Source organism: Panthera pardus, unplaced genomic scaffold (genome assembly GCF_024362965.1).
Source record: "Panthera pardus isolate Hobbes unplaced genomic scaffold, ASM2436296v1 HiC_scaffold_4, whole genome shotgun sequence".
In the NCBI taxonomy this organism is placed as follows: Eukaryota; Metazoa; Chordata; class Mammalia; order Carnivora; family Felidae; genus Panthera; species Panthera pardus.
The window spans coordinates 16077134-16091262 of NW_026526969.1; the positions used below are offsets into that span (position 1 = coordinate 16077134).

General features: G+C 61.7%; 1 protein-coding gene across 1 annotated transcript in view; it reads right to left on the bottom strand.

Annotated features, from left to right (window-relative positions):
• Positions 1-278: 278 nt before the first annotated feature.
• The window catches only part of FAM20C (FAM20C golgi associated secretory pathway kinase), a 47363-nt gene continuing 33512 nt past the window's right edge, over positions 279-14129 (bottom strand). Inside the window, exons 4-10 of the mRNA XM_053893796.1 lie at positions 11912-12004; positions 10449-10564; positions 3661-3841; positions 2940-3049; positions 2706-2787; positions 1851-1910; positions 279-1277 (exon numbers count right to left, since the gene is read on the bottom strand). Of these exons, the coding sequence (XP_053749771.1) occupies positions 1028-1277; positions 1851-1910; positions 2706-2787; positions 2940-3049; positions 3661-3841; positions 10449-10564; positions 11912-12004 (892 nt within the window). The 3' untranslated portion in view covers positions 279-1027. The remainder of the gene's footprint in view (positions 1278-1850; positions 1911-2705; positions 2788-2939; positions 3050-3660; positions 3842-10448; positions 10565-11911; positions 12005-14129) is intronic.

Sequence of the window (14129 nt, forward strand, 5' to 3'; positions counted from 1 at the left end):
TGGTGTGCCCACAGGTGCCAGTGCCGTGTAGATGTGATGCCACCCTCTGGGACCAGCCCGTGTCTTCGGGGACCCCCTCCCAGCTTTGTCAGTGCCTGCCACAGCAGGAGTGGGATGGGCGGTTGCCCCCAGGCCTACGCCTCCTGCTTGCCTACGGGCCTCTCTTCCCAGCCACGGCGCCAGGCCACCCTGGGCGCTCCCAGCTCCAGGACTGACTTCTGTGGATGGTGGGCGGGCAGGCAGCCGAGCTCAGGGTGTGAGGGACCTGGACCCCAATACACATTTGCTGTATTTTTATTGCACTTTTACCACATTGCAATCTATTCCACAAAAATGCTGCAAAATTAAGCCTGTTGCTGAGCCCCGCGGAGGGGCCCGTGTGACGTATTTACATCAACCATCAGAGCAAAGTCAGAACAGCAGCAGCACCCTCAGCGGCCGGGGAACGTCCCCGGTGCTGCCGAGCGGCTCTGAGAAATGGAAGACGTGGTCATTTACGTCACTCTGGAGCCAAGAGTCTGTCGACCAGCCCGTGGTTCCATCAGGAGCCTCCCGGGCACCGAGATGGGACGGTCGGCTGTCCGGCTGCAGGGCCCCCAGGAAGGAGGGGAGAAGGGAGTTTGTTTCAAGTTAGGTCCAGATGTGAGCAAACTTGGTGGGAGAGTCCAGCCCCGTGGGCTCTGCCCCCTCGTGTGCATTTGGTAGCTGGGCTGGCGTCCGTGTGTGTGGGCGTCGCTCTCTGTCTATGCACATACACGCCACGTATAAATACAAAATAGTACGTAAACACTTCCTTTCCATACAAAAAAGGTGGGTCGCCCCCGCCGCCAGGCCGCCTCCGTCCGTGAGCACAGAGCGCCCGCTCCCCAACCTCCTCCGGTCTCGAGGACGAATACGACGTGTCCTGTCAGACCCACCGCCGAAGGTTCCCGGACTCTGGGAGTGGCCTGTCTGTTCCCAAAGTCACTGAACGCAGGGTGTGGACGCACGAGTCCCTCCTCCGTGGCAGGCCGGCGGCTCTCGGTCACTACCTGCCGGGGGGGACTCTGTGCTCAGGGCCCAGGTCGTCCTCCACCACGCTGTGCGGCCCGTCCTTCTCCACACAGTCCCTGACGGCCTGCAGCACAATGCGGAGCCTCCGGTCCAGGGCCTCCAGGTGAGGCTGGTACAGGACGGGGGCCACGCGGTCCTTGCTCAGGGACTCTGCCATCAGCAGGCTCAGCTTGTACTCCTCCTTGGCCAGAAGTTGCAGCCGCAGGTAGGTGGACTTCCTGACCCTGCAGGGGAGAGGGAGGTCAGGCGCCAGCTCGCAGGAGGCGGTGCCCGGCCTCTAAGGACTGGGCGCGGGGCGCTGGGGCAGGACGAGGGACCGCGTCGGCCCCGAGCGGGGAGGCCACGGGTTGGTCCTCGGCCTGCCTAGGCCCCTGCGTGCCAGAGGCGCCACGGTGAGGGTCCCGCCTGGCAGAGCAGGGGGCCACGTGAGGCCTGGCAGTACACGGGCAGACGCAGGGCGGGGAGGGACGGCCTGACCCCCCGGGAGATGGCGCTCGGCTCTGCGGCACACGCCTGCCGGGGCCGGGCAGACCCAGTGCGCCTCGCAGACTGCTGTCCTGGCCCTAACAGGAGGATCCGGTGGGGAGCCCCGAAGAGGGTGGCAGAGAGTGCTGGGGACGGGACCCCTGTCCGGGCGCCAGTGTCTTCAGCCGTAAGATGGGCCGTTATGGGGTCTGTGGGCTGTGTGCTGGGAAGGGCCTTGGGGCTCTGGCCCGCATGCTGCAGGGACTGGGGGGTTTCTGCTTAGCCTGGGGACGGGCCGGGGCTCCCTAGGGGGCAGGCAGCGGAGGCCTTACCTGCAGCATTGCTGTAAAGGCACCAGAATGGACAGCTCATCGTGGGAATATTTTCCAAACCTGCCCAAAGAAGAGGAGAATTGTCCAGGGTTTCGCCTGCGTGCCGAGGGTACCACAGAGCAGCCCCGGGGACACCCAGGGCCCTGGAATGAGCACCTCACGTGTGCCCTGCTGGGACGCCAGGCACTGGACGCAGGGCCTGGGATGAGGGAGGTCCTGGAAGGTAGTCTAGCGTGCTGGCCGCTGCGTGGGGCAGGAGCTCTTACACGCAGGGTCCTAGGCAGGCGGGGTGGAGAAGGCAGTCGGTGGTCAGCTCAGCCCAGTGCCGTCTTTTGTGCTGGGAACTCGTGGCCCCCACATGCCAACTGTCCGGGTGCCCGGTGCCCACTTCTCCGAGGCATCTGAGAATAGCTTTCGTGGCAGCTTTAACCATTTGGGGAGAGCAGGTCCTGTGTCCCTGCCTGCTAATCAGGCAGATGGCCCTCCTTGGTGGCTCCGGCCAGCAGTGGCCACAGGCCCCCACAACGGGGGCAGGGAGGACCGTTTGTCCCTGCCAGCCAGTCCCAGACATCCACATGAGGCATAAAGGGCTCCTCACGGCCCTGTCCTTCCTGGCAAGCACCCTCTCTGGGCCTCAGTTTCCCCAGGGCAACATGGGGACATAGCAGGACCCAGTGCACAGGGTGACTGCCCCTGAGGGTCAGAAGGAGCAACACGACAGGCACTTACTGCTGACGGGAGCCAGAGGCCAGGGGCCCCCACCCTGCATCACACACAGAATGTCCTTGGGGAATGGCCCTCCCCGCCGCCACAGTCTGGGCCCCCCGGGTCTGTAGGAGCAAGAACACAGCTCACCCTCTTCCGTTGTCCAAGTGGATGATAAACGTCTCATTCCCAAACTTCTCAAAAGTCTCATAGTGATGACGGTCCATGTTCCCTGTGGACAGAAGCAAGCTGAAAACCCAGGGCTGTCCCCCCCGCCCCTGTGTGACACCAGAGCCGAAACAACGGAGCAAAGCGTGTGCCGTGGCCACAGCCAGTCAGGTGCAGGGTGGGAGCCCCGGGTGCAGTCCGGCGCCGCCGACATACCCATGAGGAAGTCAAAAATGGTCATGTCCATGACGTCCAGCACACGGTGACTGCTGTCATAGGGGGGCGTCTGCTTTACCTCCTCGCAGTAGTCGGGGTCCACTTCCCACCTGCAGGGGAGCCACTGTGAGAAGGCTGAGTTCCTCCTCTGTGTGGACAGGGAGGCCCAAAGCAGCTCAGCACGGCGGGATTACCGCAGCAACGACGGGGGGTGCAGAGAGGCGTCACCACAGAATAGCGCCTCTGGCCAAGGCTGCATTAACGGGAGTACGGGGCTGGGAGGTGAGCAAGCCATGTCTGGAGGCCGTCATCAGCCCCAGATGCCAGGTTTCGGGGGGGGGGGGTCGCTGTTAGGAAACAGAGCCTGGACACCACGCCCACAGAGACACCTCCACGGCCACCTCTCTCGTCTGAGGGACAGGAAGGGCAAGGAGTGCAAGCCGAGTTTGGACACTGAGAGCCTGTGCTTCTGGGCTGGCCAGCACCACCGCGGGGGGCACCTCTGATTCTCAGGGGGAGGAAGCCCCGTCCCGCCATCTATTCACAAAGCGGAGGTCTCGTCCGCGTCGGGAGGGGGGAGGTGGGCGGAGCTGGGCGCGCCTCCCTTCCCCGACACCCCTTCACACCCCGTGGCCCTCGACAGGCCCGAGGCCCCTCCGAGCAAAGCGCTGTCAGAATGAGGAGGTGGGCCGGGCCTGGGCTCGGCCTGCCCAGCACTCACTCTGCCTTCTTGCGCTTGTGGTAGGAGCGCCGCCAGGGGTTCCGCCACGTCTTCCTCTTGGCCAGGGACAGGTCTGGCAGGAAGGCCGCCAGTGAGCCCTCGATCTGGTCGGGCTTCCCACACAGCGCGTGCTCCGTAGAGCAGTAGTAGGAACACTCGCCGTAGAAGCAGACGTTGTTGGCTGGCGGCAGACAGACACAGGGGTGAGTAGGGAGCAGCGCGTCCCACGCCCGCCCTCCCGCACGCCCGCCCGGGCCTCCCGCGTCCACACCGTCTGTCGGACTTGCGCAGCCCAGATCTCCCATTGCTGCAACCCCGTGGTACGGGACACGGAGGCCCACGGAGGGGGGCTGAGCGGCCCGAGGCCACACAGCTGTGGGAGACGGGACGGCCTCGACGGAAACTCTAGAGTCAACGCTCAGAGGCTTAAAGGCATAAAGGAAGCGTGGACAGTCCACGGCGGGAGGGGATGTCTGCGAATCGCACATCCGAGAAGGGTCTGCGTGTGGCACATGTGAGGAGCGCCTCAGGCGTAAAAAGCTGAATAATCCAACTGACACACGGGAAGGGAGTTCAACAGATACTGCAAAGACGCGAGGGGCCAACAGGGACGTGGGAAGATGCTCCACACCATCGGTCGTCAGGGGAATGCGGTGGAGTCCACAGAGACGCCCCTTCTTACCCACCAGGCTGGGTTTGCTCAAGAGAACAGGCGTTTACAGGTGTTGCGGAGGATGGGGAGAGACCGGGGCCCCGGACGGAGCTGGTGGGGCACAAACTGGGGAGGCCGCCGCGGAAACCAGTTTGGGGGCTTCTTAAAAACTTAGGCACAGAACGGCCACACCACACAGCAGTTCTGCACCCAAGAGACGTGGGCACGTGTCCACAGCGTGCTGCACGCGGGGGCCACAGCAGCCCCGGTCACAGAGGCCGAAGAGTGGAGGCAGTCTGCACGTCCATCCGGCGGTGAGCGGGCAAACAGAGCGTGGTCCACACACCGCATGGAACGCTACGTACCCTTAGAAGGGGTGAAGCCCCAACACGCACTTCGCTGCAGACGAACCACGGAAACGCGTGTGCCGTGAGAGAAGCCAGACACGGAACACCACGTGTTGTCAGATGCTGTTGACGTGAAGTGTATCCCACAGAAATATTGGTGGCTCGGGGGCTGGGGGAGGCGGGAGCTGGGGGTGACTAACAGGGACGGGCTCCTTTTTGGGGTGAGGATAGCGTGCGGAGATCAGCGGGGCTGTGGCACGACGTGACGAATGTACCAAAAGCCACTGAATGGCACACTTCAAAATGATGAGTTTCATAAAAAAATAGGGTGGGGCAAATTTAACTCGATCTAACCCATATGTATAGGCAGTTACTTAAAGAATAAAACGCCCTGGTCATTTTGTTGCCCAGAAAAGTTAATGAATTTCATGGCGCCCGAATCATGTCTCGATGAAACAAGTCATTTAGAAAGCGGGCACCTCTTGCTGACCAGGCGGCACGCTGATTTGTTGCCAGATGCCCCCGCCGGTCAGGGGTGCGATGGCGCTCGTGTGTATTTACCGGTAGAATCTTGTGTTCAGTAACTTGTCTGTTTGGTGGAGAGACCCTCAAGAGCCCGGGGAGTGCAGCAGCCAGAAGCTCCCTCCCAGCTGTGCAAACGGCCAGTTCCCCAGACGAGGGGTCTCCTTTCGTGCGGCTGCGCGCCCTGCCCGCATGGCAGTCACGAGGCTCCCGAGTCTTCTGGCCACGCTCTCGCTCCCCATGGACTCCTGACGTGAGCCTGGCAGGCCCTTCTAGCCGCAGTCTCCGTGTCTGGTGGGCAGTCTCCATGGGCAGCCGTCCAGAGGAGATGGGGGGCCGGTGCAGGGGCTCCCGCCGCGCCCCGCCGGCACACGGGAGTCTCCGCCTGGATCGCCTGCCTCTCTCTTCCTGCCCCTGACCTCATGATCCCCGAGCCAGTGCTGGGGAATTGCTGTGAGGACAGTCTGGGAAAGGTCAGTCTGTGGTCTCGCCTGCGTGTTGACGCAGTTCATCAGCGACCCCCCGACACACAGTGCAGCCATAACCGAGGAGGCAGCCCCACTTTCAGGGGGACAATCTATCTGATCCTGTTGGCCGGAGCCCTGGGATTTGCTAAGCTAAGAGCCTAAGCTGGCTTTGCTCAGAGAGAAAGGCATTTCTTGAGTGCACAGCACTGTCCTCGTCAGACATCCAAATCTGGTTTCTGAAGGAGCAGCCAGGGTGGGGCCCGGAACACTGCCCAGAGGTGCAAAATCGGTGTGGTGTTTCACCTCCTTGTGCCTCGGTTTCCCCACCTGAATGAGGGCCCCAGTAGTGCCTGCTCATGGGCTTGGGAGTATTAAACAGGAAATGTGGGTAAGATCAGATGTCTGATGCTGAGTCAGAGGGCAGTGCAGGTGAGCGGTCACTAGGTCACCCCCGCACTTGGACGGGGGAGGGGGAGGGGGAGGAGGGGACATGAGCCCTTTCTCGTCTCAGCGATGACGTCTCGGTAGACGGCGGGGAGAAGGTGGGGGCCAGAGTCAGCCCAGGAGAACCTGCTTCCCTGCCACTCTGGGGCCACCGCCTCCAACTCCGGGGACCTCGGGGGGGGGGGGGGGGGTGGGGGCAGGACGGGCGACCCCGAGCGAGAACCTGGTCTCTGTGGAGCTGGAAAGCATGTGGCTCGAGGGCTGAGCATGGGGACCGGGAGTGTTCCAGGCCTTTGCACGGCAGGGAGGAGGGTCCGGAAGAACAGGACTCTTACCGTCCTTCCCCCACCTGGATGGATCTGGTGTGGGTGGCTCTCAGGTGGGGCTGGAATGCTGGGGAGCCACCATCGCTCAGGAGTGGCCTGAAGGTGTCCAGCCACAGCTCTGGGGACCCTTCTTACCCTCGTGCACATTTAAACTGGACGCTGTGTCCACCACGTGTGGGTAGAGGCCTTGTGCCTACCCAGCCAGACCCAGGCCTGCGTAGCAGGAAAAAGAGTCACTTGAAAGATGTGGGGCTGAGTGGCTGGGAGGGAACAGGAGGGGCTCCCAGAGCTGCTCACAGTCTGTGTCTTGTCCTAGAGGTGTTTAGGTAGGTGGGTTCCCCTTGTAGAAACCCACGGATGTGTGTACCTTCTAGGATGTATGAGATGTGTCCATGGAGATTTACTGCAAAGTACAAAGACTTTTGTGGGGCTCAGCACAACTGGATTCTGACCCAGCCTGCCTTTGTGGGGCTCGGTACAACTGGGTTCCGACCCAGCCTGCCTCTGTGGGGCTCGGCACAACTGGGTTCCGACCCAGCCTGCCTTTGTGGGGCTCGGCACAACTGGGTTCCGACCCAGCCTGCCTCTGTGGGGCTCGGCACAACTGGGTTCCGACCCAGCCTGCCTCTGTGGGGCTCGGCATAACTGGGTTCCGACCCAGCCTGCCTCTGTGGGGCTCGGCACAACTGGGTTCCGACCCAGCCTGTCTCTGCACTGTTGCTTGGCGGGGGCGCTTAGCTGCTCTCCTGAAAGAAGACGTATCTGCTTAGACTAGGAACCGATTCCGCCTTTTGTTTATAGGAAGGGATCCACACCCTTCTTCACCCACCACATGTGGGACTTCCGTGCTGGGATTCTGGACACTGGTGGCTCCGTGGCCCCTTTGAGAGCCCCCGGCAAAGCTGCCATGCGCCCCGGTGAGACCTCGAGACCCAGAAGCGGGGTTCCTGCAGGGAGGCCGCTGTGCACCAAGAAAGCAAAGTGTAGAAAGTTCTTGACTCATTTTCCTTTCTTGACATTTCCTCCACTTCATTTGGGGCGGGTTACTGAGTCTCCTCTCGGCGGTGCCCATCACCAGATGACCAGGTAAACGACATGGGACGCACCCACCCAGGGCCCCGGGACCCTGACATAAAGAGCAACACGCAGACACCACACAGCGATGTGGAGGGACCTCAGAAGAGTGCTGTCGAGCGACAGAAGACAGACAGACCGCCGGTCACCCCCACTGTGCAAAACCGTAGAAGCAAAGAAACCCTCAGATACGGAAAGCAGATAGCGCTGTTGGGGGTACAGGGCAGGATGGGACCGGGGCAGACGGGCCAGTTCGTTGCTTCTCTGCTCGTGTCAAAACTCCTCGAACTTCGCACGTTGATACGGTCTACACCATGCCAATCGTACCTCAACAAAATGCTTAAAATGGGGAGGGGGGCGAGGAAACAACCCGCCCCCACAGGCTGGCCTAAGAATTAAAGGTGGAATCCCACAGCAGGTGCGTACCAGTGCCTGGCACACCGCAGGTGCCCAGTCATGTCCGTGTCCCCTTGGCCAAGGTGGAGGACACGGCGCCCGCGGTGCAGGCCTTGCGGGCAGCAGCAGCCCTGTCTGAGGGGGCTGGGGGCTGCTCACGGGGGGACAAACTTGTTTCAGGCTGAGGGGACATTATCCAGCCCGAGTGGCCCCACCCACGGCCCGCTCTCAGCAGCAACAAGCCTTTTCGGCCCCTCCGCCGGCACCAGAACAGTCTCTGGGCGGGCTCTGTGATGGAGGCCCCAGAACTCGTCCAGGTCAGACAGGTGGAGGAGCATCCCTCTAACGGGGAAACCGGGTGATGGGCGTGGGGGAGCGGGCGTGTTTCATCTTAAGTTCTGAGCACTGAACGATGTCACTAGAAATGCTGCAATGAGAATCGGAAAGACCACTGACAGGGGGCATTGGCCTGGGGGGGTCCCGTGGGCGTGGCCTGGGGCCGTGTGGGCGTGGCCATGGCCCGGAGGGCGTGGCCTAGTGCCCTGTGGGTGTGGCCTGGGCCGTGCGGGCGTGGCCGTGGCCTGGAGGGCGTGGCCTGGGGCCGCGTGGGGCGTGATCGTGGTCCGGAGGGGGTGGCCTAATGCCCTTTGGGTGTGGCCTGGGCCATGATCGTGGTCCGGAGGGCGTGGCCTGGAGGGGCCTTGTGGGCATGGCCTGGGGCCGTGTGGGCGTGATGATGGTCCGGAGGGCGTGGCCTGGAGGGGTCTTGTGGGCGTGACCGTGGTCCGGAGGGCGTGGCCTGGGGCCGCGTGGGCGTGATCGTGGTCCGGAGGGCGTGGCCTAATGCCCTGTGGGTGTGGCCTGGGCCATGATCGTGGTCCGGAGGGCGTGGCCTGGAGGGGCCTTGTGGGCATGGCCTGGGGCCGTGTGGGCGTGATGATGGTCCGGAGGGCGTGGCCTGGAGGGGTCTTGTGGGCGTGACCGTGGCCCAGAGGGCGTGGCCTGGGGCCGCGTGGGCGTGATCGTGGTCCGGAGGGCGTGGCCTAATGCCCTGTGGGTGTGGCCTGGGCCATGATCGTGGTCCGGAGGGCGTGGCCTGGAGGGGCCTTGTGGGCATGGCCTGGGGCCGTGTGGGCGTGATGATGGTCCGGAGGGCGTGGCCTGGAGGGGTCTTGTGGGCGTGACCGTGGCCCGGAGGGCGTGGCCTGGGGCCGTGTGGGTGTGGCCGTGGCCCGGAGGGCGTGGTCTAGTGTCCTGTGGGCATGGCCTGGGGTCCTGTGAGTGTGGCCAGCCTAGACTCGAAGGGCTCATCGCCACGTGGGGCAGCAGCGGGGGCAGCAGGGGCGGCTGACGGTGAAGGTGCTGGGGACGTGCAGGCTGGAGGACGAGAGATCCCAGAGTCCCTGACAGGCTGAGGTGGAGGAGGAGCTTGCTGTCTCGGGGGTGGGTGGGTGGGGATTCCCGGGGAAAGCCCTAGAACCCAAGGTTGGAGAGGCAGGTGTCCACCCTTGGAAAAGAAGGGCCTTTCCAGCAACTCAGGCTGTGCAGACAGGAGCTGAATTACCTCTGAGCCGACGGGCTCCCCGTCACCGGGGGCGTCCAAGCAGCCTGCAGCCTTGGGCAGGCTTAGACAAGGCTGATGAGAAGCCCTCCGAGCCCCCTCCCCTTTGGTTTCTGGTCGGGTGGTGAGACGCTGCCAGCACAGGGGGTAGGGGCACATAACCTCTACGTGGGTTTTATGTGCACGAACTAACAGATGGACCCACGCCACCAGGAGGGTATCTGTCTCGGGGTGGGTCCCGCTTATCACCGCACTCCACTTCTCTGCCATCGCCGGGACCTTCCAGAACCGAATACGAGGTAGAAGGTGTCCCCACCCTCAGGCCCAGCAAGCAGGGGGTGCTCAGCACAGGGCCTCGCCCAAAGGAAGTGCTCACAGGGACGGACGGACAGATCGCAGAGCCCTGAATGCCACATCGAAAAGCTCCTGGGGCAGGTGATTAGGTAGGGCAGGAGTTTGTGTGCGTCTGAGACTGATGATTAGCACCGCTCTGTGGCAGGCCCTTGTGCTGGCCCTCGAGGGCGCCAGGGGAGGCCGCCACTCTACTCGCTCTTCCTGCTGAGCCGGGGGAGGGAGGCAGAGGAGTCCTTGTTGCTGTGTGAGGGTCTTGCTGCCGGGGGGGTGGGGACAGGGTGGTGGTGCCTAAATCCGGGAGGAAGTTCAGGGAACAGAGGTCTCCTCCAGCCGGACCACTTGGAGGAGACTCTCTGGGGAGGCTGAGAATTTTCAAAAATGCACTCATTTTCCTTTAAAACAAATGGTAGGAAAAAACCTCTGTGCCCAGCCCAGGGGATCAATTCCATGATGATGACTTGGCCATTTCTGGCAGGCTTTTGACACTGTGATGTAGATACACCCCGAAGTGGAAGGGGCAGCCCTTGGGTGGATTATGCAAGAAGAAACTATAAGTTTCTTTCTTCTTCTTCTTCGTAAAGGTAACTAAGCTCGCTGTTCTGTGTGCAGTGAGCCAGGAAAGGGGCCTCCCCGAGTGCAGGTTACCTGGAGAGATGAAGAAGGTTCTCCACAGCTTCTTGTCTCTCGTGACGTCCCGGATTTCCTTGGTCATGTTGACCATCCTGCCGGCCACCGGAGGGACCCGGCGGAAGTCCAGGATCCTGGCGGGAAAGTGACAGGGGAAGGGTCTTCACCTCCGTGCCCCGGCCCTCGCTAGGCTGGTGCGCGGTGAACGCTCCCATCTCCGAGTCCCGCTAGGCCCAACGCGGGGCCCACAGCTCTGACTGGTGCCGTCGGCCACCAGCGAAAATGGGCCCCACGAGGACCACGGTGGGTGGTGTTCTGCTTCCCAGCACCGGCCTGCCAGTGCCTGGGCCCTCAGGGCTCAGGTCAGAACAACGTTAAATTAGCTGCTTTTAATGGAACGCTCTCTAACCGCGCTGCACTCGCTCACTTAAACGGGACGCCGATGGGCCTGCAGCGGCCTCTGGGGGCAGCGGCTGCGCGTGGGGAATGTGGGCGTCTTGCGTGCCGCCCGCACTCCGCCCGCTGCGTGAGCCGTCCGGCGTCATCAACAGGCCTCACCTTTCCGAATGAGGAACCCTCATCGGCTTCGTGGCAACTGTTCCTTTCACAGAAAGGCCTTTTTCTGGGTTTAGGCTGCACAATAGTTGACATTGTTGAAAATTTGACTTGGGGTTTCTGTGGCCCCCAAACCAGATTTTTGATCTTTAAAAAACAAAGCAAAGTAGGGTTTGCAAACTTGAGTGTGCACACGAATCGCGCGGCGTAGAGAGGGTCTGGGGTGGAGACCGGGAATCTGCATTCTAACCAGCCTGGGTGACCTGGAAGCTGCAGCCCAGGACACACCCCGAGCTGGAGGTCAGGACCCTGCGGGGCGGTCGGGGAGGCTCCTCCCCCTAGACTCTTGGAACTGACTCCAGACCCAGGCCCGTGACTGTCCCTGCAGGGCAGGGATCTCTGGGCCAGCAGGGTGGCTGCTGAGAGGCCCCCCACACACGGCCCCGACACCACTGCCCACCTCGCCTGCAGCAAGGGGCCACGTGGAGCCCAGGGAGGAATTCACGTTCTGCCCGGTAGAGCCAGCCCAGAAGACGGGCGATGGGGGAGGAGGCTCGTGTCCCTTGGTGTCACCGTGGCCCCGGAGGTTACACCCTGAAACACTCTGGGTTAAAATTCCCAGCACTCATGGTCCTTTCCGCTCTTCCTTTGTTATTCCCAACGGGCCACGTCCACACTCTGATCACCAACTGCTCCCGAGGATCTCCTGTCTGGCACCGTTCGTGGTGTGGGGCCTACCGCAGGGTGTTGTAACATCTGCAGGCCAGACTCCAGCTCTGTGCGGCAGAGACTTACCATGCCTCGGTTTTCCCATCTGTACAATGGGGCTAATTATAGGATTCCCAACACCTCGGCAGGGTGTTGGGAGAGCTATTCGGGCCCACCCGCACGGTGCTCAGACCCGGGGTGCAGGCGGGAGGGCTCACCTGTCCAGGTGGAAGGCAGCGATCTCTGCGTTGTGCCTCTCGTAGTCAGAGAAATAAAAGAAGTCAGGGGGCGTCTCCTGCTCCCTCGTCTGCCTAAAGAAAACAGGATTTTTCATCACTGTGAGAACCTCCGGTGAAAGGGTGCAGGAGGCTTGTACCGGCTGGCGAAAAAGCAGGCTGTCAAACTTGCAAGAATTTTGTGAACCAGTTGTTAAAGTCATTTTATAAACATAAGTCACATTTTATCATTTGCTTCCTTAAAAAGTTTATCTATTTTGAGAGAGCGAACAAATGTGAGTGGGGGAGGGGCAGAGAGCGAGCGAGCGAGAGAATCCCAAGCAGGCTCTGTGCTGTCGACACCCGGCCCGATGTGGGGCTTGAACTCATGAACTGTGAGATCAGGGCGCCCAGAAGTGACCTTTTATAAGTGACAAGTATTTAAATCGCAGCACCGGCCGGTTATTTAAGGACGTTCGACAGTTTCATGTTCGGGCTGTTACCCACCTTGCATCTGCAGGGGCGAGCAGAGGTGACGCGTGCCCCCCGCAGCCCCCCTCAGTGACCTCCTTCTGGGAGCATGACGTGAGCCAACGAGGAGGTATTTGCCACAGGAATTTGCAAACTCTCCAGTCAGGCTTTTCCCCCACGAGGGAGCTGGTTACTAAATACCGCTCAGCCCACCAGCAGGTCCGCACCAGCGGCCAAACACAGATCCTCCAGAAAGGCAGATGGCCAGGCGGCCCCCGGCCCCTGAGCCTAGGGAGTGTGTGGATGGCAGAGGGCCAAGGGCCTCACAGGAGTCACCCCGACACAGAGCAAGGGGACCGCCCTGGGGCGTCAGCTGGGGCCAGGCTCAGGCGTCAGTTTGTCCCTCTGGCTGCTCTCAGCCTCCCACCCGCATCCCCGCCCAGACAGCGTCCCCCTGGGGGGCGGGGGATGTGAAGGAGTCTGCGAAGCTCCTTGGGGGCCACCTTGGGACCCCTCTCTGAAGCCCAAAGAGGTGGTCCATTTTCCACCAGGCACCTGCCGTTGGGGACTGTACAGTCGGCCTCCTCCCGCCCCCCGGCGGCAGCTCCCTCTGCCCCCTTCCCCTCTCCTGAGCCGGAGTGAGGGCCATCTGCTGTTTCCGACTTGTCTCCACTCTGCTGCCTTTGCTGTCACTGTTCTGTCTTCCCAGAACAGGCTTCCGCTCACGTCTCCCGAAGGCTAAGTCAGCATTCCCGAATGTGGGTCCCACCCAACCAGGTCCAGGGGCTTCTAGCACAAGAGGAGCCCTCTGAGAGGTTGGAGTTTGGGGAACATGCCTAGTAGAGCACCCTCTGGGGTCTCAACAGTGCATATTACCACCATAAAGGCCCTGATAAGGCCTGCAGCCACTCTGTTTCTTAGCACTACACCGACTACAGAGCCCATTTTTTTCGTAGTACGTTACCACGCTCTGCACTTTTGGGAACTGCCGGTTAAAGCCTACAGTGCAAGCCGTTTCTAACCGCTGCTCAGAGGCAAACTCCCTCGCAAAACTTTCCTGATGCCTTGGTGGGGGTGACCTGAGGCTCACCCCGGACCCTCCCGGACTGCTGGGCAGACAGGAGGGTTCTGTTTGGAGCAGTGTCGCGGGTCACCCCACGATGGCCCCGCACGCAGCCAGAGCCCAGCCCCAGCTGCTGCCCCACCTGCAGCATGTGTGGTGGGGTGAGCATGGCAGGGCAGCCCCCGGCTGGCCGTGCGTGCAGTCCTGGCCTCCACATCTCCTCCCAGGGAGACAGAAGAACTCTAGGACCCCTGGGCTCGGACATCCACGCCCCACAGTGAGCTGCAGACAAGCCCCGAAGGAGTAACACGTGACCCTCCGCCCCAGCCAGGGGACAGGAAATCACACACAGGACTCTCTATAGTCTATACAGGCGAACGGCATTGTGTAAGCACAGATACTGAGCAGACGCCTGGGGAGCAGGGACACATGACGACTGCAAGTGTTTGACCTCGGCAAGCAGGGAATTTCCAAAATCATGTCAGAGCAAAAACGCTCCCTGCATTAAATCCAGCTCTGTTCTGTGCCCCTGCCTGTACCTGCAGGACAATGTCCACCTTCCAGGCTGGGGGCAGGGACTAACTCAGCCCTCCACCTGGTAAGAATTTACCAAATGTCGGGGACCTTCTCCGTGCTGGAAAACGCAGGGTGGGGAGAATCACGTGTGACCTGGCCAGTAAGGTGGAG